Genomic DNA, 24,633 nt, shown 5'->3' with positions numbered 1-24,633 from the left:
AATCAGCATTGGCCAAAGGCGACGAAGTGACCAAACTTTGCTATCATCATCATCAAGAAGAGCGCGGATGGCAATTCTGGATCATAGAATGACATGAATCACGATCATCGAGCAGAGGACAGCAGTGAGACATCGATGGCCCTGGTGCATCGGGGAGAGAGAGTATGAATGGAATTCGAGTGAGGACGAAGGAGTTGCACCGACCCCCACACCACCCTGACACGAACCCCTGCGACAATGTGGGGTGTTCTCTTCCCGGAGTGATGGTCATGATTTTGAGCCTCACGTTCATCATTTGGAGTCCAGCTCATCAGGCGTGACTTCAGATTTTTTCCCGTTAGACCTGATGGAACGGAAGCGGAAAACTTTGAAGCCTTCTTTGACAACGAAGTAATGGACAAAATAGTGCAGGAGACTAATCTACAACATAATTAGCTCATAATACAGGAGAGTGACAATTCAGAAGCAAGTAATGCACACAGTCGCCTCAGGGTATGGAAAGACGCAACAGTCAGGGAACTCTTTGTGTTCTTTGCTCTAGTTATTCTGATGCCACGCGCAAAGAAGCATGTCATCAGCGACTATTGAGAAAAAGAACCGTTGCTGGGTTCACCAACATTGGAGAAATTCATGTCAAGAAATAGGTTCCAAACACTACTATGGACCATGCCACTTTGCCACGAATACACAACCTCGACCAGACGACCGCATGTGGAAGATACGTGATGTGTTTATGATGATAAAGGAACGGTATAGCCGATTTCTCAAACCCTTCTGCATGCTGGTGATAGACGAATCACTTGTGCTATTCAAGGGACGTCTTATTTTCAAGCAGTATATGCAGACGAAAAGGAACCAATTTGGAATCAAATTGTTTGTCTTGTGTGATTGTGAGACTGGTATTGTAGTGCACATGATCCCATACACAGGTACCAACCAGCATTGATTACAATCGAAATGACCCTCACGGAAGCACCGGGAGCATAACTCTGTTTGCACCATGCATGGAGAAAGGCCACGTCTTTGATACAGACTCCTACTATTATTCAACCCCAGATTTGTCCCGTTTTCTGCACGACAAAGGGGTAGGAGGATCCTGTGGTACAGCTCAGACGTGGGGAAAGGTCATGGCAATGCAGTGGCATAGCAAGAGCTAAGTCATTACGCTGTCAACTCTGCATACCGGAAGAATGATGACTACAGGGAAGGTGAATTACAGGACAGGTGAAGTAATAAAGAAACCAGACCTTGTGATTGAGTACACGGCAAATATGCGTCTTGTTGACAAGGCCGAAATGATGGTCAGCTTTGTGGAATGCGTGAGGGAAACTGTGCTCAATGCCTACAACTTCAGGCTGATAAGGAGTGGCAACAGACCAACGTCTTTGAAGAAATTGGCGTATGCAGTGTCGTACCAATTGCTGGAGAAGTACGGAGAACAAAGTTCACCACACCCAGGTCAGGCCGCCACTCGCTACTTCAAAACATGCCCGATCGTCTGGCCTGTACAGCGTGGGTACAGAGGCACTACCTGGAAATCTCTCTCACCTCCAGCACCTACTGCTGCCTCAATAAAACGTACAAAGAGACAAAGGGATTTCCACGTTTTTATGAACATCCTGTGACTAAAGAAAAGAAAATCAACATCTTACCGTTGTAAGGAGTGCAATGTAGCACTCTGCCCAGGGAAATGCTATACGCAGCACCACACTCTTCGAACCTATTGAGTGCTAGAGTACTGAAAAAGAAATATGCCTTGTGGCTACACGCCAAACGACGCATCATTCCATTTGTAATATGTGTACTTGTATTGAATGTGGTGCTGACTGAAGTTTATTCCCCCTCTTTCTCCACACTAGCTTTCCTTCCTAAATCTATTGTTGCATTTCTCGTTTCTTCAGACATTTACGCCTGTCCTTCCTTTACTTTCCTCTCCTCACCCATTTACTATCCTCTCCCTTCACTTCTCTTTCCTTTCTCATCTCATTCCGCATCATATATTCCTGCTGTCCACTTGCTATATGATATTATGAAAAGGTTTAAAGGAGCTATCACTATAACGAAAATTATTTGTTTGGTCTATTATCATATTTTCATTCTAGTTTTCACTCATTTATTATCAGTTTTGATGTATTGGAAATTGTTAATTTCTCGTCTAATGTGGCAGGATCGGAGGAGGGATTGAGGAAGTTGGTGTCAGAGTTTGGGAGAGTATGTGATAGAAGAAAGCTAAAGATAAATGTGGGTAAAAGTAAGGTGATGAGATGTACAAGGGGTGAAAGTGGCAGTAGACTGGAAGTGAACATTAAGGGAGAACGACTGAAGGAAGTGGATGGTTTTAGATACTTGGGTGCAAATGTGGCAGGAAAAGGTGGAGTGAAGGTGGAGGTAGAATGAAGATTGAGAGAAGCGAGTAAATGCCTTGGTGGATCAAAGAGTGTAATGACGAATAGACATTTGGGAATGGATGCGAAGAGGAGACTGTATGAAGGAGTGATTGTGCTAACAGCACTGTATGGGGCAGAAACATGGAACATAAGAGAGGAAGAGAGAAGGAGTTTGAATGTGTTTGAGATGAGGTATCTGAGAAGTATGATGGGGGTTACTAGGCTAGATAGCGTGAGAAATGAGGTGGTGAGGAGGAGAACAGGGATGGAAAAGGAGCTGGGAGATAGGGTTGATGAAAGAATATTAGCATGGTTTGGACACATGGAAAGAATGAGTGAAGAAAGACTAGTAAAAGAGGTATGGAAGGCAGATGTGGAGGGAGTGGACATGAGGGGACGTCCTAGGATGAGGTGGATGGATGGGGTGAAGAGGGCTTTGGGGAAGAGGGGAATGTCTGTTGAGGGAGGACGGGAGAGGACAGAAGACAGGGGTGAATGGAGAATGATTGTTTATGGATGATGTTGTGATTGCATGAGGTGGAATGGGCGGGGGTGGGTGGGGGTGAGGTAGTATGTGTGAGCAAAAGTTGACGCAGCCCGAAGGGATTTCTCTCCGTCCTCTCTTTTTATGCAAGGGGGGGACGGAGAGGGGGTTCGCCGATATAATGAAGCGGCCTTGCTGTGTCTTGCGACACTGCTTCTGACCCAGGGCAGTGGGCAAGGTGCAGGGATGACCCGTCATCCAGGAGGTGCTCAGATAAGAGGGAGGGTGGGAGGGTTGTGGAGTGTATTCAGGGATGGAATGGGTGAGAATTATTTTTTGTCTTTCCCTTTATGGTTACCTCCCTTGTAAGGGGGAAAAAGTCTTGGTATATGTATGTATACATATATATATTGTATATATATATATGTATATATATTATATGAGTGGAAGGGCGGTGAGTTAAACACAGAGAACAGTTGGAGTTGTATTCACTGACGTTTCGTTCTTACCAGGACATTCTCAAAGTACATACAGTTTCTGAAAATTAACAGCTTATATAATCCATCCTTGCCGTGTTCCTCTTCCTCCATACTCTCATCCGTCCTCAACTCTTCTCATGTGACTCCGACCATGCCACTTCTCTCTCCGTTCTCAATTGTCCCTTTTACCTCCTTGATAATTAGAGTACCTACCGCTCCTGCTAATTCTATAAACCCTTCCCTATGGTTGATGCAGGGGTGGGAAGTAATGTAAGCTGCCTCCATTATTTTTCTTTTCTTTTTCTCTAGACCTTTGTGGAGCACCTCTATCTTGTTCCAATCTGGAAGATGACCACATTGGTCTAAATTAAATACTAGCGAGTTAGAGGTTCTGTGAGCTCTGACGTCATTTTTGTGTTCATATGTCAGTAGTTCCACTGATCTTCCCGTCTCTCCATAGTATCCTAACGGACAACCACCACATGGTATATTGTAGATCGCGCCTTTCTCCATACCCTTTTCTGATTTATTTCTATTCTTGACAACTTCTCCTAATTTTGTACCCGTGGAGAAAGCAACGCTCACACCTGCTTTTGTGAGAATATGTTCCAACTCCTCCGCGTACTTCGAGTTGGGGACGGACAAAAACCCAGCCCTGCCTTCTCCGGACCAGTCGTCCTTCTTCTCATTATTACCGTTGCTTTCTTTCTCAATCTGTGCAGTAGTCCTTCTAGGTATCTGAGGACTACTGCACAGATTGATATATATATATATATATATATATATATGTCATTAAAATTTGCAGCAGCTTCTGCGTTCACGAGTTTTTTGCTGACATTCTCGACTTTTCTAATGCTGGCGCGCTGAGTCGTGCTAAGTTCTTTAATTACCTGACCAAATAGCATTGGAGGTATAAGTAAAGGCATCGGAATTATCTTCTCTAATTTTATGCAGAGCTTTCGCCTAACTGTTAGGCATCTTCAGTGCTAATGAGTACAGTGTGTGGGAAATGATCTTAAATACACAATACACAGATCACAGACACTTGCGTGCTGATCCGGTTGACCAATCAGGAGGCAGGAACGCTAAGCTCCGCCCCCAGGCCTAGCGGCTGATCCGTAAGGTGACCTCGATGTCTTTTGATGTGGGAATAATAAATGGATCCGGAGTCTGTCTGTTCATCGTGGGGTTTTTATCTTTTATGTATAAGGCTTCTAGGATATGAAGGCGTGTGTGGTTTGTTTCTGTCTGTAAAATAGTGATGCCCTCCTCCAAATCCTTTCTTGTCAGTGGGGTTTGATGTACGTCTTCGTGGTGTCGCTTGATAGCGCCATTGGAGAGATGAAGGGTGAGACGCCTCGTGAGCTTCGTCGTAGTCATCCCTATGTATGTTTCATTGAGGGCTTCACAGTTCCCTTTTCTGCAGGAGTATTCATACACGAGATGGCTACGTTGAAGTTCCGGTGTCCTCTGGCAGGGGTTGTTCTTTATAAGGAGTTGGGATGTCTTCATGTTTTTATAGAAAATAACCAGATCTATTTTGTCGTTGTCGTTGGTGGGTTTCACGTCTTTATGGATGATTTTTCTAAGGGCTTCCTCATCGGCTCTATAATGGGTGGACATGGTGTTTTGGTAGAACATTTTAATCCTGGCTTCTCCTACTGGCTTTTCTGCTGGGGTTGAATACCATCTATCAAGGTGACATTTGCCTTAAAGAGGATCTGCTGCCCAGCTATAGCAATATATATAATATATATATATATATATTATATATTTTTTATGACACAAGCTTATAAAAAACAAACAAAAACAAATGACACCTCCGCCCTCTCTTTCACATCTTGGTGGAATCGCTTGCCTTCTTCTGAGTAAGCACCCATATTTTCCTTGAATTTGTCCAGGTGAGCATCCAAGTTTGCAGTAATGACATTTTACTGGGCACTCATAGAACTAGAATTTCAAAGTGACAAACATAAGATGATTCTAGAATATTTACATGTATGATTTTATTATTATCACTATTATCATTGTTATATATTTTTCCTTGTGTATCATATTCAAAGACGTGACCCAATTTGGTTTGGTATAAGGAGTACAAATTCTGAGAAAATAATCAACAACCAATACCTCCAGGCTCCAAAACTGTTACTGTATACCCTGAGCTCACCGTCAGAAATGATATGACACTAGAGTTCTCATGTCTCATTTAGATAATCAAGTAGAAATTATTGCTCTCTACCAAATGCCTGTATAAAAACAACAAACTGAACAGAATACAAGACATCATTACTCAACCAAAGTTGTCTCAGCATTTACGAGAGAAGAAGCATTTAGAAAAAAAACTACTGCTTAACATCACAAAGGTTAGGTTAGGAAAAATATCAAAACAGAACTGTTCAGAAAACAAATTAGATTTATTTTTCGTCATTAATGAACAATTCATCATATGACAGACTTCATTGAAACGTGACTGTTATGTCTCAAAGGATAAAATAAGTACCGTTGATTATACTACCGTAGATATATTTACAGTAACACAAATTACAAGTAACATTGGCAGATGAAAAAAAATATCTTGCATGTAATGGAACAAACAAAAATACAATTACACAATAGGTCAATCAAGGTCACCTTAAAAACTTCACAACTAAGAGTAAACCAACAAACATTTACAACCAGCTGTCTCTGTATGTGACAAATCATCTACCAAACAGGTCTACAACAATGGATCAATATCTAATAGCTGAAAATACAACCATACATAAAAGTTAAATTACTCTGGTCACAGTGGAGAGGCCTCTCAGCAACGTGAATGATCACACAATGCATAATAGTTTAAATAAACCTTCATGAGAAAGTTGAAACTGCTTCTTTCGTGTAAGAGTGACCACATGACGTAAATTTCTACACGAAGGGCTTCTGTCCATTGTGGGTCATCATGTGTCGTTTGAGGACATTCTTTCGTGAGAAAGCCATATCACACAGGTCGCACTTGAAAGGTTTCTCTTCATTGTGGGTCACCATGTGTCGTTTGAGATCATTCTTTCGTGAAAAAGCCACATCACACAGGTCACACTTGAAAGGCTTCTCTCTAGTGTGGGTCATCATGTGTCGTTTCAGACTACTCTTTTGTGAGAAAGCTGCATCACATAGGTTACACTGGAAAGACTTCTCACCACTATGGGTCACCACGTGCCGTTTGAGATCATTCTTTCCAAAAAAAGCTGCATTGCACAGGTCACATTGGAAAGGCTTCTCACCAGTGTGTATCCTAATGTGTCGTATGAGGTAATCCTTTTTTGAGAAACCTGCATAGCAAAGGTCACATTGGAAAGGCTTCTCTCCAGTGTGGGTCATCATGTGTCGTTTGAGACCACCTTTTTCAGAGAAAGCTGCATCGCACATGTTACATTGGAAAGGCTTTTCTCCAGTGTGTGTCCTAATGTGTCGTTTGAGGTAACCCTTTTCTGAGAAACCTGCATCGCAAAGGTCACATTGGAAAGGCTTCTCTCCAGTGTGGGTCATCAAATGTAGTTTGAGATGACTATTTTGTGAAAAAGCTGCATCACATAGATCACAATGGAAAGGTTTCTCTCCTGTGTGAGTCATCAAGTGTCGTTTGAGATGATAATTTCGTGAAAAAACTGCATCACACAGGTCGCATTGGAAAGGCTTCTCTCCAGTGTGGGTCATCGCGTGAAATTAAGATGACTTGTGAAAGAGTTGTACCACAGTTGCCACACCAGATTCTATTATATGAGGACAATACGAAATCTTTGGGCACCTTTTCCAAGGAAATTTTTATATTCACCATCGACCTGAAAGAATATAGTGGCCCATTAACCAAAATACAGTATGGGAAGGTTGAACAAATATGAGAAAATGAGTCGTTCAGAAACTGGCAAAGCTGGGTGCATTACCGTCAGACAGATAGTGTATTACTGCAGGACAGGTAGTGCGGTACCAAAAAATCTGGGGTGCATTTCTGTCAATGCTTACATATATATATATACACATATATATACAATGCATATATGTACACAGATATTTTGGTAATGCAATACCTGTCTGGCAGAAATGCGCCAAGCTCTGGAAACTGAAAAAAAAAAAAACCTGGGTCAGTATAAATAAATCAACTAATAAAGCAAAACCGAGGTTCAATAGCTACTGCAAAGACATGAAGACATTAAAAGAGGTTACCTGCATATATAATGTATGCTAGAAGAGCATAGTTGAAAATAAGAAATCTAAGGCAAAAGCGTGGTTGAATTAATACTGCAAAGAGACATAGCACACAAGAAAAGAGATCAGCGTATGATGTAGGATACAGTAGCATAATTGGAAATAAGTAATACAGGATTTGACATTCTTTCACAGAGGACTACAAACACACCAATGAAGTCTCTCATAAATATCTATTTCTACGGCAAATCACTTCTTTTCCCTTTTACGGTGACACCCCCCTAACTTGGGGATTGGCGGGAAAACAAGTAACATTTCACACAAATACCACCAGAAACCTATAAAAATATAATGATTTCTCACATCCTCATATGATCAGTAATTTACTTCTAGTCAATCTATCTTAACCTGTACCTACCTACACCAACGTTAGGTTAGATTAAACCCTCCCTTCCATCAAATATTAAAACAACAAATTTAACAGAATACGAGAAGACATCACAACTCAACCCAACAAGGAGGTTCTGTCTCAGGTGTTACAAGAGAGGAACAAGCACATATAAAAAATTACTGCCTGACACCATGCTCTCTCTGGCACAAATGATAACAAAACCATTCAGCAAACAAATTGAATTTATCCTTCATCAGTAACGAACAATTCATCACATGATATTGATACCATTCTTGGACACACTTCATTGAAATGTGACTGTTATGTCTCATAAAATCAAATAAACACTGCTGAGTATATTACTGTAGATATATCTACAGTAACACAAATTACAAGTAACAACACCATATACTCCAACCTTACATAAAAGTATGGAAAAAAGAACATCTGCATATCATGACATGCTAATATATATCCACTAACCATCCTCTAATATGCTCAAGAGTTTTTCATAAAAAAGTGCACTTAATGAAACACTTAAAAACCTTTAATTGTGAACAAACAAAAATGCAATTATGTAATAGGTTAACCAAGGTCACCCAAAAAACTTCACAACTAAGAGTAAACCAACAAACATTTAAAACCAACAGCATGTGTGATGACTCTACCAAACGGGTAACAATGGATCAATATTTCATATGTGAAAATACAATCATACAGAAAAGTTAAATCACTCGGGTCACATTGGAAAGGCCTCTCAGCAGCATGAATGATCATGCAATACATGAGATAATCTTTGTGAGGAAGTGAGTCATTACATGACATTTGAAATAAACCCTTTGTGAGAAAGCTGAAACTGCTCCTTTCCACTGTGAGTCCTCATGTGTCATTTGACATGACTCTTATGTGAAAGGGCTGCATCACACAAGTCACAATTGAAGGGTCTTACTCCAGTGTGGGGGGGGTCACCATGTGTTGTTTGAGAGGACTCTTCTTTGAGAAAGCTGCTTCACACAGGTCACACTTGCAAGGTTGCTCTCCATTGCGTCATCATGTGTCTTCATTCTTTCATGAAAAAGCAGCATTACACGAGTCACACTCCCCTTACCTCATAGTTGGTGGGGAAAACAAGTAACATTCCACACATATACAACTATAAGCCTTTACATAAAACTATGAAACATTGATTTTTGACATCTTGGTGTGAGAACAACTTTTAGTCAATCTACCCTAACCTGTTCCTACCTACACATAGGTTAGGTTAGATTCGCAACTCCATTCTATGAAATACTAAAACAAGGTGCATGGTTGGAGCTTATCATATTATAATTATTCAGTGAAAACACACTTCAAATAAGTATTTTTCATTAATATATGTGCCTCACAGCAGTCTTAATCATAAATAGAAATTATTTAATCTTTCAGGTTATGGTGAATAACACCATTTGTAAAATATTCAAACATAAAATATATTACTTGCTAATATAAAAAAAATAATAATTTAAACATGATTGTAATCAACTTGGCTGTTCTTAACATAAACACTTCAGTACAAACAACATTTCAATAACTGATTAAATTTCAAAGCTTCTGTTCATTAGTTAAGCTTTATGAACCTTCACTGGTTTAATAGCAGTTTTCATATATTGGTTTTAATTTCTGTATTCAGATATCCAGGAAGTCTCAAGGTTAGGTTAGGTTATGTATATGGTTTTTACAGGTCACCAAGGTTCTGTAATGCAATTGCTATGCAGTATCCTTTGAGTAATTAGTTTTAACAGAATTTTTCATGGAAATTGAACATTGCCATATTATTTTCATTCTTTCTTCATCAATATAAATTTAGCATGTTACTTTTTACATTTTTGTCAAAGGTTTGCTTTTCTTTATATGAAGACATTTGGTTTGACCATTACATTATGATCTTTGGGCTTGCTATTCTTGACACACAGATGATGGGTTTGCTAATCTTGACATGATCCCAGTATTGTAATTTACAAGCTACTTGACTATATGAGTATTTTTTCAATTTTATTCTTTTAGTTCAGGTCTGTCATTATTTGCTGCATTTTTTTTTTTTTTTTCGTATTCCTGGTGTGGTTAATTGGGAAAGAAAAATTGATATCAGCATAAGAATTAGTTCACATTATGCTAATATGGTATTTGAGACAAGTCTATCATATCAATGTTAAATTACATTGGACCTAGTATACTTCCTTGTAACTCTGTTTCATTAAGTTTTCTGGTTTGTCATTTTCTTTGCCATTTTATGTTTACTATTCTGTTTGTGAGTTAACTTTCCAATCATTTTAATATAATTTCACTAATATCTGTAGATTTTAAATTGCCAGTGAAAAGTACTCTAAGGTAGGGTCAAATGATGCATTGAGATTTAACATAATAGATATTCCACACTTTCCAGTGTCTTACCCATATGCTCAATAAATCACTCTATGCTGTTGAAATTTCCTATGAAATATGATTTTGTTTCAAGTATATTAACTGTCATGAAGATCGGAGTAGCAGGTTGGATATAAATGATACTAAACATTATAGTACTTGATACTAGAGCAGAAAATACTCAGGATCATATCAAAAAACATCTGTGGTATTCCCCATCTTTTGTGGAAAATGTGTCAAGAAATGTTGACAGACCCTTTAGTTACCATCCCAAATATCCACTTTAATCTGATTATTTCCTTTACAGCACTTACATTAAATTTTGTTTGTGTTAATTTTGACATGATTATGATAATTATATAAAAAGATGTATGTATTGGATCAACATATTTGAAAAATTAACTGGGTTTATATGAAAGTGGCAGTTGCCGATAAGTCTACTCAAAGAAACACCATCCTCACATGTTATCACCATTATTTTATGCAATTATTTATGCACACAGATTTCATATGAAAACATATATTTCATCCTTTTCTCCTAATTTACGGTAAATGCAATTGCTGTCCACATGGGTTCTGTAGATTCTACCATTATTCCAGGATATTAAAAGATTAAAAGTATAAGATTTAATTTACTGTAATACGATCAAGATACGAATGAAAACAATGTTGAATTCTACTGATTACGTGACACTAGACAACAAATGGTTTAGTATTTGGCCAACAGTAGATGTCGGCCTAGACTTGTACCAAGTGCAAATCGTATATTATTCCTTACTCTCGTGACACTGATTCTATTCATTCTCCTGCTCCAAAGATCATGCTTATTCAGCCCTCATCTTCTCTGCTGCCATTATCCTATGTCCCTCACAAATACTGACGCAAGCTTCAGATTCCAATTCTCCTGCATATGATAAGCATGACTGAGCTGATTACACATTTCAGACTTAATTCACCACAGCCATTCCAGTATACAAAAAAAAAAAAAAAAAAAAATCTCACCATACATACAGCCTTACAAAGCAGGATTAAGCCACCGTGGTAAGGTACAGGATCCTGAGGGCTCATTAACAAGCCATATAAATCATTAGTTTATCCACATTTGAAATATGCTGTTTCTGCATGGTCACCGAATCTCATTAAAGACATTGACAGATTAGAAAAAATACAACAGCGAGCCACAAAACTGATTCCAAATATTAAAAATGTCATACGAAAACTGACTAAAACATATGAATTTGTTTTCCTTAAAAAAGTGTACTCAGAGGGGACTTGATACAGGTCTTTAAGATTCTAAAGGGAATTGAAAACATCAAAAGTAACAAAATTTTCACACTGAATCAGTACAGGGAAGGTGAATTACAGGACAGGTGAAGTAATAAAGAAACCAGACCTTGTAATTGAATACATGGCAAATATGCGTCTTGTTGACAAGGCCGACATGATGGTCAGCTTTGTGGAATGTGTGAGGAAAACTGTGCTCAATGCCTACAACTTCAGGCTGATAAGGAGTGGCAACAGACCAACGTCTCTGAAGAAATTCACGTATGCAGTGTCGTACTAATTGCTGGACAAGTACGAAGAACAAAGTTCACCACACCCAGGCCGCCACTCGCTACTTCAAAACATGCCCTATCGTCTGGCCTGTACAGCGTGGGTACAGAGGCACTACCTGCAAATCCCTCTCACCCCCACCACCTACTGCCTCAATAAAACGTACAAAAAGACAAAGGGATTGCCACGTTTGTATGGACACCATCCTGCGACCAAAGAAAAGAAAATCAACATCTTACCATTGTAAGGAGTGCAATGTAGCACTCTGCCCAGAGAAATCCTATACGCAGTACCACACTCTTCGAACCTATTGAGTGCTAGAGTACTGAAAAAGAAATATGCTTTGTGGCTACACGCCAAACGACGCATCATTCCATTTGTAAAATGTGTACTTGTACTGAATATGGTGCTGACTGAAATTTATCTCCCCCCTCTCTTTCTCCACACTAGCTCTCCTTCCTAAATCTATTTTTGCATTTCTCTTTTCTTCAGACATTTACGCCTGTCCTTCCTTTACTTTCCTCTCCTCAACCCTTTACTATCCTCTCCCTTCACTTCTCTTTCCTTTCTCATCTCCTTATTCCGCATTATTTATGAGGCATTGTATATTCCTGCTGTCCACTTGCTATATGATCTTATGGTGTAAATGAAAAGGTCTAAAGGAGTTATCACTATTACTATAACGAAAATTATTTGTTTGGTCTGTTATCATATTTTCATTCTAGTTTTCACTCATTTATTATCAGTTTTGATGTATAGGAAATTGTTAATTTCTCGTCTGTCTGTATTAGTTCCTTCATGATGTAATGTTGCATTGTTATGAATTGTAATTCACACCCCACTAAAAAGGGATGGCAGTAGTTATTATTGTATTGCAAGTTATCATTTTCAACTTTTACTAATTCTTATTGTATTGGAAATGATATATTCTAAAGGTGTATTTCTTTATATTCATAATTTGAAAATGTAAAATCAATTCATGAATCTATACATCACCATATAGCATCTTTTTAGCTCCAATCATTTGTCGTTGAAATGTGTGCTAGAGACAGATGTGCTTTCTCCTCTCTCTCCAGATGGTAGGTACTGTATCCAAGGATGAGTGAGATAGTGCTGTAGTCTCTGAAAGCCGACCCTCCTTTCAACCCCTCATTTCGTTTCGTTTCCTCTCTTTACTTTTCCGTCTAATTTTCCATTATTATTTCTTTGTCGTGTTCTGCAGTATCATAATGTATTACAGGGAAATACTTTATTTGATGGAAAGGTATTTATATGAATTTTTATTCATGAATATCGGGTCCTGGCGTTTCATTTTCACAATTTATCATTATTTCGGGAGGATAGGGGTGATATATATATATATATATATATATATATATATATATATATATATATATATATATACATATATATATACATATATATATATATATATATATATATATATATATATATATATATATATATTATTCAAAACAGGCATGTCCGTTTTTCAATGGCATATTCCCCTCGAAATTAGTCAAAACCTAAGTTCAGCATTGCCGTCGAGTGGCCAATAGCCCAGTTTCACTCAAATTATTCCAACATTTCGCATTATTTCTCCAAAACTACAGTATGCATAAGCATGGCAATTTGTTACTATATCAATTAGATAGTAAGCATCGTTTTGGCAAGACAAAAACTAAATGAAGTAATAATTATGCATTTACCCTAAGCTGAAAAAAATAATGTAACAATGCGCAAGAATACGGCAGTGTAAGGGTAAAGTTTATTTTGTTTGATGATTTTATTGATCTATTTATTTGTTTATTTACTTATTTACATATTGTGTTTTATGTGATTTAACTTTTATTTATTCCTTTATTTTTTCTTTATTATTTTTTATGTTTATTTATTTATCTATTTAAACTCTCAAGGGACAAAAACACTTTTACTGGTTTTTGGAGAAAAAATATCGACTGTATTTTTGTCATGTGTGAAGGAAGTCCATGTGAGGAAAATTTGACGATATTTGTCCCGTTGAGGGATTTTTTTGTTCGCGAATAGAACAAAAAATATACGATTTTTCTGCCAAATGTGAAGGAAGACATCGACATAGACAACCAAAATCGACGGCATTTTTGCCTAGTGTGAAGATGCAAATCGATGTCATTTTGCCTAGTGTGAACATAGAAATCAACGTCTTTTTGCCTAGTGTGAAGATGGAAATCGACGGTATTTTTGCCTAGTGTGAAGATGGAAATCGACGGCAGTTTGGCCTAGTATGAAGGAGGAAATCGACGGTATTTTTGCCTAGTGTGTACATGACAATCAACGGTAAATTTTCTTAGTGTGTATATGTAAATCGACGTAATTTTTTCCTAGTATGGAGGAGGATATCGTAGGTATTTTTGACTAGTGTGAAGATGGAAATGAACGCTATTTTTGCCTAGTGTGTACATGAAAATCGACGGTATTTTGCCTAGTGTGAAGATGGAAATCGACGGCAGTTCTGCCTAGTGTAAACATGGAAATCAACGATATTTTTGCCTAGTGTGTAGATGGAAATTGACGATATTTTTGCCTAGTGTGTAGATGGAAATCGACGGTATTTTTGCCCAGTGTGAAGATGGAAATCGACGGTATATTTGCCTAGTGTGAAGATGAAAATCGACGGTGTTTTTACCTAGTTTGAAGATGGAAATCGACGACAATTTTGCCTAGTAATGACATGAAAGGGAAATCAAGATGTCATGGTAACATAGAGCGAAATTTTCAGTTCAGCACGTGGCCAGAACGAAAAATTCTGAGAAAGACCTTAAACACGAGCAGATTATAGAAAAGATGAATTTTGACCATTGTGTTCTTATTAAAACTGAGCGAAACATTCTGAGAAAACCCTTGTATACATGTAGAGAGAAACGTTTTGAAATATAGAAAAGACGATGAATTTTGACAATTGTGTTCATATTAACACTGAACGAAACATTCTGAGAAAATTCTAATACGTTAGAAAAATGTTTTAAAAATATAGAAAATACGATTATTTTGACAATTGTGTTCATATTAATCCTGAGTGAAACATTCTGAGAAAATCCTTAAACACGTGTGTAGAATTTTTTGATATAGAAAAGACGATAAATGTTGACATTTTTCATATTAACACTGAACGAAACATTCTGAGAAAACCTAGAGAGAAACTTTTTAAAATATAGAAAAGACGATGAATTTTGAAAAGTTTTCATATTAACACGAACAAAACATTCTGAGAAAATCCTTAAGCATGTGGAGAGAACAATGCTTTAAAGATATAGAAAAGATGATTTTTGACAATTGGGTTCATATTAACACTGAGCGAAACATTCCGAGAAACCCTTAAACACTTGTAGAGACAATATGAAAAATACTAGTATAGTAAATACGATAATTTTTGACAATTATGTTCATTTTAACACTGAGCGAAGCATTCTGACAATTGTGTTCATATTACTACTGAACGAAATATTATGAGAAAATTCTTAAACACGTGGAGAGAATTTTTTTTTTTTTGAAAATATAGAAAATAAGATGAATTTTGACAATTGTGTTCATATTAACACTGAGCGAAACATTCTAAGAAAATCCTTAAACATGTATAGATTTTTTTAATATAGAAAAGACGATGATTTTTTTTTTTTGTATTAACATTGAGCGAAACATTCTGAGAAAACCAAGAGAAAAACTTTTTTAAAAATATAGAAAAGACGATGAATTTTGAAAAGTGTTCATATTAACATGAACGAAACATTCTGAGAAAACCCTTAAACACGTGGAGAGAACAATGTTTTAAAGATATAGAAAAATATATTTTTGACAATTGTGTTCATATTAACACTGAGCGAAACATTCTGAGAAAACCCTTAAACACTTGTAAACACTTGAAAAATACTCGTATAGAAATTACGATAAATTTTGACAATTATGTTCATTTTAAGACTGAGCGAAACATTCTGACAACTGTGTTCATATTACCACTGAACAAAACATTCCGAGAAAATTCTTAAACACGTGGAGAGAATTTTTTTTAAGAATATAGAAAATAAGATGAATTTTGACAATTGGGTTCATATTAACACTGAGTGAAACATTCTGAGAAAATCCTTAAACACGTGCAGAGATTTTTTTTATATAGAGAAGACGATGAATTTTGAAAAATTTCATATTAACAGTGATCGAAACATTCTCTTCGACTAAAATTTGCTTCCTCTCTAATTTTCTCTTATGCTATATCTCCTCATCTTAATTTACCTCCCACTGTTTTTTTGTTTTTGTTTTTTCAACCTTTACTACTACGCCCCCTGCCATTTTCTCGGTGGCTTTAATCGCAGGCGTCGGCGCCGCTGTCCAAGTTCCCTGCCCGTTTCTCCCGAGACACCACCATCAACCGCCCCTTGGCTAATCGCCCATGCAAAAAGCGCTTATTGGCAATAACCCTCTTTTATACATGACTATCTTTTCATTTTCTTACAGACATTCTTCCCCTCTCACAAAAAAAAACCGATCTCGCTTGAGCGGGAGGTCTTTCCTATGTAGACAATAGTCCATAGTACAGCTTCACCTCCAGGCCTTCTCTCTGCTAGCATCGTCCGAAGACCTCCAGCCCTGGTCTTCCTCTCTCCCAGCAACGATCGGGGACCTCCAGCTCCATACTTCCTATATCCCTGCCAGGACCAAGTCCACCCCAGGCTCGCCATATACTTCTTCCTGTACTCACCTTACTCTGTGATTATTAGAGATAGAGAACACTGTGTAGTCGGGAGTTTGATTTCTTCCTTGGTTGTCCATACCGAGCCTTACCCGAATAGCACTACAACGGTGCCACCTGTTCTTGGTAGCGGCCAAAGGAGAACTGTCGGCCATCAAGGAGATGTGGCAATATTTGACCCTTTTCACATCTAAGAGAAGAATCTTCCGTACAAAGTAGGTCATCCAACAGTGCTCAAGCATATAATACATTTCTTTGTCCTCGTTTTCAATAAGGAACTGCCTCCTCTCCATCACTCTCTTCTCCAGACAAGAAATTAAATATCCTTAACCCATTCAACTCCGATGACAAGATGTCTTGTCATTTGGTCAAATAAAACAAAAAATCATAAAACACCAAAATGTTTGATCAAACACCAGAAAAACATGACGTCAATCCTCGCTTCGCTCGCAGCGAAGCGAGGACTGACGTCATATTTTTCTGGTGTTTGATCAAACATTTTGGTGTTTTATGATTTTTTGTTTTATTTGACCAAATGACAAGACATCTTGTCATCGGAGTTGAATGGGTTAATAAACCATGAATCAAAGTTTTCTATATAAAGTTGTACATTTGGGTTTGTCTGGCCAAGATTAGACACCGTGAACCCATGTTTGAAAATTTTGTGTAGGGATTTGCAAGAATTTTTGTGGTTCCTGGGACAACCAAGCCTACATGTATTCGCTGTTTGGCAGGTATTTTTTCTGTTCTTTCCCAATAACAAGATATTTCTCTTTTTTTTTTTAAGTACTTGTTTTTCCTATGTAATTCCATGTCAATGAAATATCGCCGCAGATAAATAAAAAAAAAAGTTTAAAAAATGATATACAACACTTTTTCTTTGTCTCACTGCCATCTTTGTTTCTATTCTCCATTAGCAACTCTGGGAGGAGATACTGTTTTCACCTCGTTTAAAATTATTCCGTCCATTATTGTTGCAGGTCAGATGGATCTCTGGTGAGGCCTCTTTAGGGACGACACAGTTCCTGTACTTTACCACGGTGGCTTAATTCTGTTTCGTAAGGTTGTATGTATGTGGAGAAATGCATTTTTTTCCCTGTGTTCGTATGGGTGTGGTTGTGAATTAAGTCTGCAATCAGTGTAATCAGCTCGGTCATACTTATCATATACTGGAGAATTGGAATCCGAAGCATGCGTCTGTATTTGTGAGGGATATAGGATAATGGCAACAGAGAAGGGGAGGACTGAACAAGCATGATCCTTGGTACAGAAGAATGAATACAATCTGTCACGAGAGTAAGGAATATATGATTTGTAGATACCGAGATCTACTGGTGGCGAAAAACTATTTGTTTGTTGTCTAGCATCATGTAATCAGAGGAACTCAACATTTTCATTCGTATCTTGCTCGTATTGTAGAAAATTGATTCTTATACTTTTAATCTTCTGGAATAATGGTAGAATCCATAGAACCCTTGCAGGCAACAATTATCATTGCCATCTTCTAAACTAGGAAAAAAATGAAATGTATATTTTCATATAATAAAATATGTGTGTTAGAGTGCATAAGATAATGGTGATAACATAAATACGAGGGGCTACATGAAATATGGTGATAACATTAATTCACAGAACCCATTTGGAAATAATCAGCATGTGAGGACAGAGCATTTATTAGTACAATAAAGGCACAGTCCTCACATAAATAATGTTTCTTTGGAAAGACTTGTCAGCAACTGCCACTTTCATATAAACCTAGTTAATTTATCAAATAGGTTGACCCATTACATACATCCTTTAATATAATTATTAGGATCATGTCAAGATGATCAAACCCAACATTTTTAAAATGCTATTCTAAATTTTACCCTTTAACTAAATTAGGTTAGGTAAGGATAGGTTAGGTTAGTTAATTTAACTTTATTTGCAGGTTATATAAGATTTAATACAAGGATAAAATTTAGAATAATATTTTGAAAATGTTGGGTTTGCTAATCTTGATATGTTCCAATTATAGTTCACTTTATGTACTTCCTGCAAAGTGCAAATGTACCACTCAGGATACATGTATCCCTAGTGCTACATTTTCAGTTTTATACAAATTGTATAAATTGCTTGTAAATGACATTATTTTGCCTTATTTTTGTTGATAGATATTTATTATATATTTGTGTCTTTGGTTTTAAAGCAAATCTTAAATTATATCACATCTAGTATTTATATTTTGTTTTGTAGTATCTTTGTATGAATGAAACTAAGGAAGTGATCAGATTAAAATAGGTATTTGTGATGGTGATTTAAGAGTCTACCAACATTTCTAGACACATTTTCCTCAAATTAGAGACTAGTGATATCACAGATTTTTTTTCTGCTCTAGTATCTGACCTGCTACTCTGATCTTTGTGGCAGTTAATGTAATGGAAACTAAATCATATTTTACAGGAAATTTGAACAGCATAGAGAGATTTAGTGAGCATATTGGACACTAGGAAGTGTGGAATATTTATTATGCTAAATCTTAATGCCTCATATGACCCTAGTTTAGATTACACTAGACAATCTAAAATCTACAGATATTTGAGAAATTATGTTCAAATGGCTGAAAAATTATCTCACGATCAGAATAGTGGACATAAAATGCCAAAAGAAAATCACAAAGAAGAACCTAATGAAAGAGGAAGTATTCAAGAAAGTATACCAAGTTCAACGTAATTCAACGTGATAGACTTGTCTCAAATACAATAAAGCATAATGTGAACTCATTCAAAAGATATCAATTTTTATTTTCCATTTAAAGACACCAAGAATGCAAAACAAAATGCACCAAATAATGTCTGACATGATGAACTGAATGAATAGGATTTAGAAACGGAAGATCATGTGCCACTGACTTAATTTCCTTTTACTCGAGGCTAATAGAAATAATGCAAGAAAGGGATGGATGGTCAGATTGTGCTTTCCTAGATCTACAAAAAGCATTTGATAAAGTACCACATGAAAAGCCAGGAAGAAAAATTTGATAGATGGTGTTCAGGGAAGTTATTGAAATGGATGGAAGAATTCTTGACTGGGAGAAAAATGAGGGTGGTACTTAGAGACAAATACTCGACCTGGGAAGTAATGACAAATGGAGTCCCATAAGGTTGTATTGGCTCTGATAATGTATGCCATGTATAAAAGACATGGATGAAGGTGTGGAATGTTATATGAACTTTGCAGATGATGCAAAACTAGTAAGTACAGAGGAAGACTGTAAATCAATACAGAAATACCTGAATAAAGTCTGGGTATGGAGTCAAAAGTGGGAAGGGAACTTCAGCATCAAAAAATGTAGTATAATGGAGTTTAGAAAAAGTAAAAATAGAATATCGGGGCAATTTAAAATTGGTATAACAGTGTGTGCAAAAACCATACAAGAATTTTGGAGCAAACTTGATGCAGAAAGATACAAAGATGAGTCAGTGTGAGCATATAATACAACTAGGTACATACACACACACAATGTATATATATATATATATATATATTTTAAAGAAGGAATAAGCTGGATTCGCCGTTTGTCAATTTATTCTGACGTTTCGAACCCTGTCCGGGCTTCGTCTTCAGGGTGATACAGTGGTAGAATTAGAAATCAATATAAAAGGAGTTTATATTTCTACCACTGTATCACCCTGAAGACGAACCCCGGACAGGGTTTGAAACGGCAGAATAAATTGACAAACGACGAGTCCAGCATATACTTTCTTCCAAAAAAATGATTCCTGGACTCCAGCTATTTACGAATATATATGTGTATATATATATATATATATATATATATATATATATATATATATATATATATGTATAATATATATATAATAGTGGACATAAAATGCCAAAACCTAATGAAAGAGGAAGTATATAAGAAAGTATATTAGGTTCAACGTAATTCAACATGATAGATTTGTCTCAAATACAATATAAGCATAATGTGAACTCATAAGATGATATAAATTTTTGTTTTCCAATTAAAGACACCAAGAATACAAAATAAAATGCACTAAATAATGTCTGACATGATGAACTGAATGAATAAGATTTAGACACGGAAGATCATGTGCCACGAACTTAATTTGCTTTTAGTCGGAATAATGCAAGAAAGGGATGGATGGGTGGATTGTACTTTCCCAGATCTACAAAAAGCACTTGATAAAGTACCACACAAAAAGCTACTAAAAAAAATTAATCAATAGGTGGTGTTCAAGGAAAGTTATTGAAATGGATGGAAGATTTCTTGACTGGGAGAAAAATGAGGGTGGTACTTAGAGACAAATATTCAACCTGGGTAGTAATGATAAGTGGAGTCCCACAAGGTTGTGTATTGGCTCTGATAATGTTTGCCATATACATAAAAGACATGGATGAAGGTGTGGAATATTATATGAAGTTTTTTGCAGATGATGCAAAACTAATAAAGTAAATATAGAGGAAAACTATGAATCACTACAGAAAGACCTGGATAAAGTCTAGGAATGGAGTCAAAAGTGGGAAGTGAACTTCAACATCAAAAAATGTAGTATAATGGAGTTTAGAAAAAGTAGAAATAGAATATCAGGGCAATTTAAAACTGGTACAAAGGAAGTTAAAAAAGTGAACACATAAAGGGGTGCATTTCTGTCAATGCTTACATATATATATATACACATATATATACAATGCATATATGTACACAGATATTTTGGCAATGCAATACCTGTCCGGCAGAAATGCGCCAAGCTCTGGAAACTGAAAAAAAAAAAAAAACCTGGGTCAGTATAAATAAATCAACTAATAAAGCAAAACCGAGGTTCAATAGCTACTGCAAAGACGTGAAGACATTAAAAGAGGTTACCTGCATATATAATGTATGATAGAAGAGCATAGTTGAAAATAAGAAATCTAAGGCAAAAGCGTGGTTGAATTAATACTGCAAAGAGACATAGCACACAAGAAAAGAGATCAGTGTATGATGTAGGATACAGTAGCATAATTGGAAATAAGTAATACAGGATTTGACATTCTTTCACAGAGGACTACAAACACACCAATGAAGTCTCTCATAAATATCTATTTCTACGGCAAATCCCTTCTTTTCCCTTTTACGGTGACACCCCCTAACTTGGGGATTGGCGGGAAAACAAGTAACATTTCACACAAATACCACCAGAAACCTATAAAAATATAATGATTTCTCACATCCTCATATGATCAGTAATTTACTTCTAGTCAATCTATCTTAACCTGTACCTACCTACACCAACGTTAGGTTAGATTAAACCCTCCCTTCCATCAAATATTAAAACAACAAATTTAACAGAATACGAGAAGACATCACAACTCAACCCAACAAGGAGGTTCTGTCTCAGGTGTTACAAGAGAGGAACAAGCACATATAAAAAATTACTGCCTGACACCATGCTCTCTCTGGCACAAATGATAACAAAACCATTCAGCAAACAAATTGAATTTATCCTTCATCAGTAACGAACAATTCATCACATGATATTGATACCATTCTTGGACACACTTCATTGAAATGTGACTGTTATGTCTCATAAAATAAAATAAACACTGTTGAATACATTATTGTAGATATATCTACAGTAACATAAATTACAAGTAACAACACCATATACTCCAACCTTACATAAAAGTATGGAAAAAAGAACATCTGCATATCATGACATGCTAATATATATCCACTAACCATCCTCTAATATGCTCAAGAGTTTTTCATAAAAAAAGTGCACTTAATGAAACACTTAAAAACCTTTAATTGTGAACAAACAAAAATGCAATTATGTAATAGGTTAACCAAGGTCACCCAAAAAACTTCACAACTAAGAGTAAACCAACAAACATTTAAAACCAACAGCATGTGTGATGACTCTACCAAACGGGTAACAATGGATCAATATTTCATATGTGAAAATACAATCATACAGAAAAGTTAAATCACTCGGGTCACATTGGAGAGGCCTCTCAGCAGCATGAATGATCATGCAATACATGAGATAATCTTTGTGAGGAAGTGAGTCATTACATGACATTTGAAATAAACCCTTTGTGAGAAAGCTGAAACTGCTCCTTTCCACTGTGAGTCCTCATGTGTCATTTGACATGACTCTTATGTGAAAGGGCTGCATCACACAAGTCACAATTGAAGGGTCTTACTCCAGTGTGGGGGGGTCACCATGTGTTGTTTGAGAGGACTCTTCTTTGAGAAAGCTGCTTCACACAGGTCACACTTGCAAGGTTGCTCTCCATTGCGTCATCATGTGTCTTCATTCTTTCATGAAAAAGCAGCATTACACGAGTCACACTCCCCTTACCTCATAGTTGGTGGGGAAAACAAGTAACATTCCACACATATACAACTATAAGCCTTTACATAAAACTATGAAACATTGATTTTTGACATCTTGGTGTGAGAACAACTTTTAGTCAATCTACCCTAACCTGTTCCTACCTACACATAGGTTAGGTTAGATTCGCAACTCCATTCTATGAAATACTAAAACAAGGTGCATGGTTGGAGCTTATCATATTATAATTATTCAGTGAAAACACACTTCAAATAAGTATTTTTCATTAATATATGTGCCTCACAGCAGTCTTAATCATAAATAGAAATTATTTAATCTTTCAGGTTATGGTGAATAACACCATTTGTAAAATATTCAAACATAAAATATATTACTTGCTAATATAAAAAAAAAAAAATTTAAACACGATTGTAATCAACTTGGCTGTTCTTAATATAAACACTTTGGTACACACAACATTTCAATAACTGATTAAATTTCAAAGCTTCTGTTCACTAGTTAACCTTTATGATCCTCACTGGTTTAATAGTGGTTTTCATATATAGTACTGGTCTTAATTTCTGTATTCAGATATCCTGGAAGTCTCATGGTTAGGCTAGGTTAGGTACACAGGTGACAGGTTATCAGGGTTCTGTAATGCAATCACAATGCAGTATCCTTTCAATAACTAGTTTTAACAGAATTTTTGTTAAGGAAATTAACCATTTATGTTACCATATTATTTTCATTGTTTCATCAATATAAATTTAGCACATTACTTATTGTATTTTTGTCAAAGGTTTGCTTTTCTTTACATGAAGACATTTGGTTTGACCATTACATTATGATCTTTGGGCTTGCTATTCTTGACATATACAGATGTTGGGTTTGCTAATCTTGACATGATCCCAGTATTGTAATTTACAAGCTACTTGACTATATGAGTATTTTTTCAATTTTATTCTTTTAGTTCAGGTCTGTCATTATTTGCTGCATCTTTTTTTTTTTCGTATTCCTGGTGTTATTAATTGGTAAAGAAAAATTGATATCAGCATAAGAATTAGTTCACATTATGCTAATATGGTATTTGAGACAAGTCTATCATATCAATGTTAAATTACATTGGACCTAGTATACTTCCTTGTAACTCTGTTTCATTAAGTTTTCTGGTTTGTCATTTTCTTTGCCATTTTATGTTTACTATTCTGTTTGTGAGTTAACTTTCCAATCATTTTAATATAATTTCACTAATATCTGTAGATTTTAAATTGCCAGTGAAAAGTACTCTAAGGTAGGGTCAAATGATGCATTGAGATTTAACATAATAGATATTCCACACTTTCCAGTGTCTTACCCATATGCTCAATAAATCACTCTATGCTGTTGAAATTTCCTATGAAATATGATTTTGTTTCAAGTATATTAACTGTCATGAAGATCGGAGTAGCAGGTTGGATATAAATGATACTAAACATTATAGTACTTGATACTAGAGCAGAAAATACTCAGGATCATATCAAAAAACATCTGTGGTATTCCCCATCTTTTGTGGAAAATGTGTCAAGAAATGTTGACAGACCCTTTAGTTACCATCCCAAATATCCACTTTAATCTGATTATTTCCTTTACAGCACTTACATTAAATTTTGTTTGTGTTAATTCTGACATGATTATGATAATTATATAAAAAGATGTATGTATTGGATC

The 24,633-nt window shown here is 36.3% G+C and overlaps 1 protein-coding gene across 2 annotated transcripts; it reads right to left on the bottom strand.

The window, feature by feature from the left end:
* Positions 1-5,178: 5,178 nt before the first annotated feature.
* On the bottom strand, positions 5,179-12,960 carry LOC143030625 (uncharacterized). 2 transcript variants are annotated; one of them, XM_076193789.1, is made up of 2 exons: positions 12,874-12,960; positions 5,179-7,168 (listed from the first exon to the last, which is right to left on the bottom strand). In XM_076193789.1, exon 2 carries the CDS (start codon positions 7,041-7,043, stop codon positions 6,255-6,257), a length of 789 nt encoding a protein of 262 aa, XP_076049904.1. In that variant the 5' UTR covers positions 7,044-7,168; positions 12,874-12,960; the 3' UTR covers positions 5,179-6,254. The 2 variants fall into 2 exon arrangements, with proteins under 2 accessions (XP_076049904.1, XP_076049905.1); XM_076193790.1 differs by lacking the exon at positions 12,874-12,960 and adding an exon at positions 7,271-7,616.
* Between the last annotated feature and the right edge of the window lie 11,673 nt (positions 12,961-24,633).

This window comes from Oratosquilla oratoria, chromosome 12 (assembly GCF_046742065.1).
Source record: "Oratosquilla oratoria isolate Oo_2021 chromosome 12, ASM4674206v1, whole genome shotgun sequence".
Taxonomy (NCBI): domain Eukaryota; kingdom Metazoa; phylum Arthropoda; class Malacostraca; order Stomatopoda; family Squillidae; genus Oratosquilla; species Oratosquilla oratoria.
This window is presented reverse-complemented; position numbering and strand designations above follow the sequence as displayed.

Coding starts and splice junctions, on each gene's coding strand:
- LOC143030625 (XM_076193789.1), bottom strand. CDS start 7,043: ATGACCCACACTGGAGAGAAGCCTTTCCAATGCGACCTGTGTGATGCA.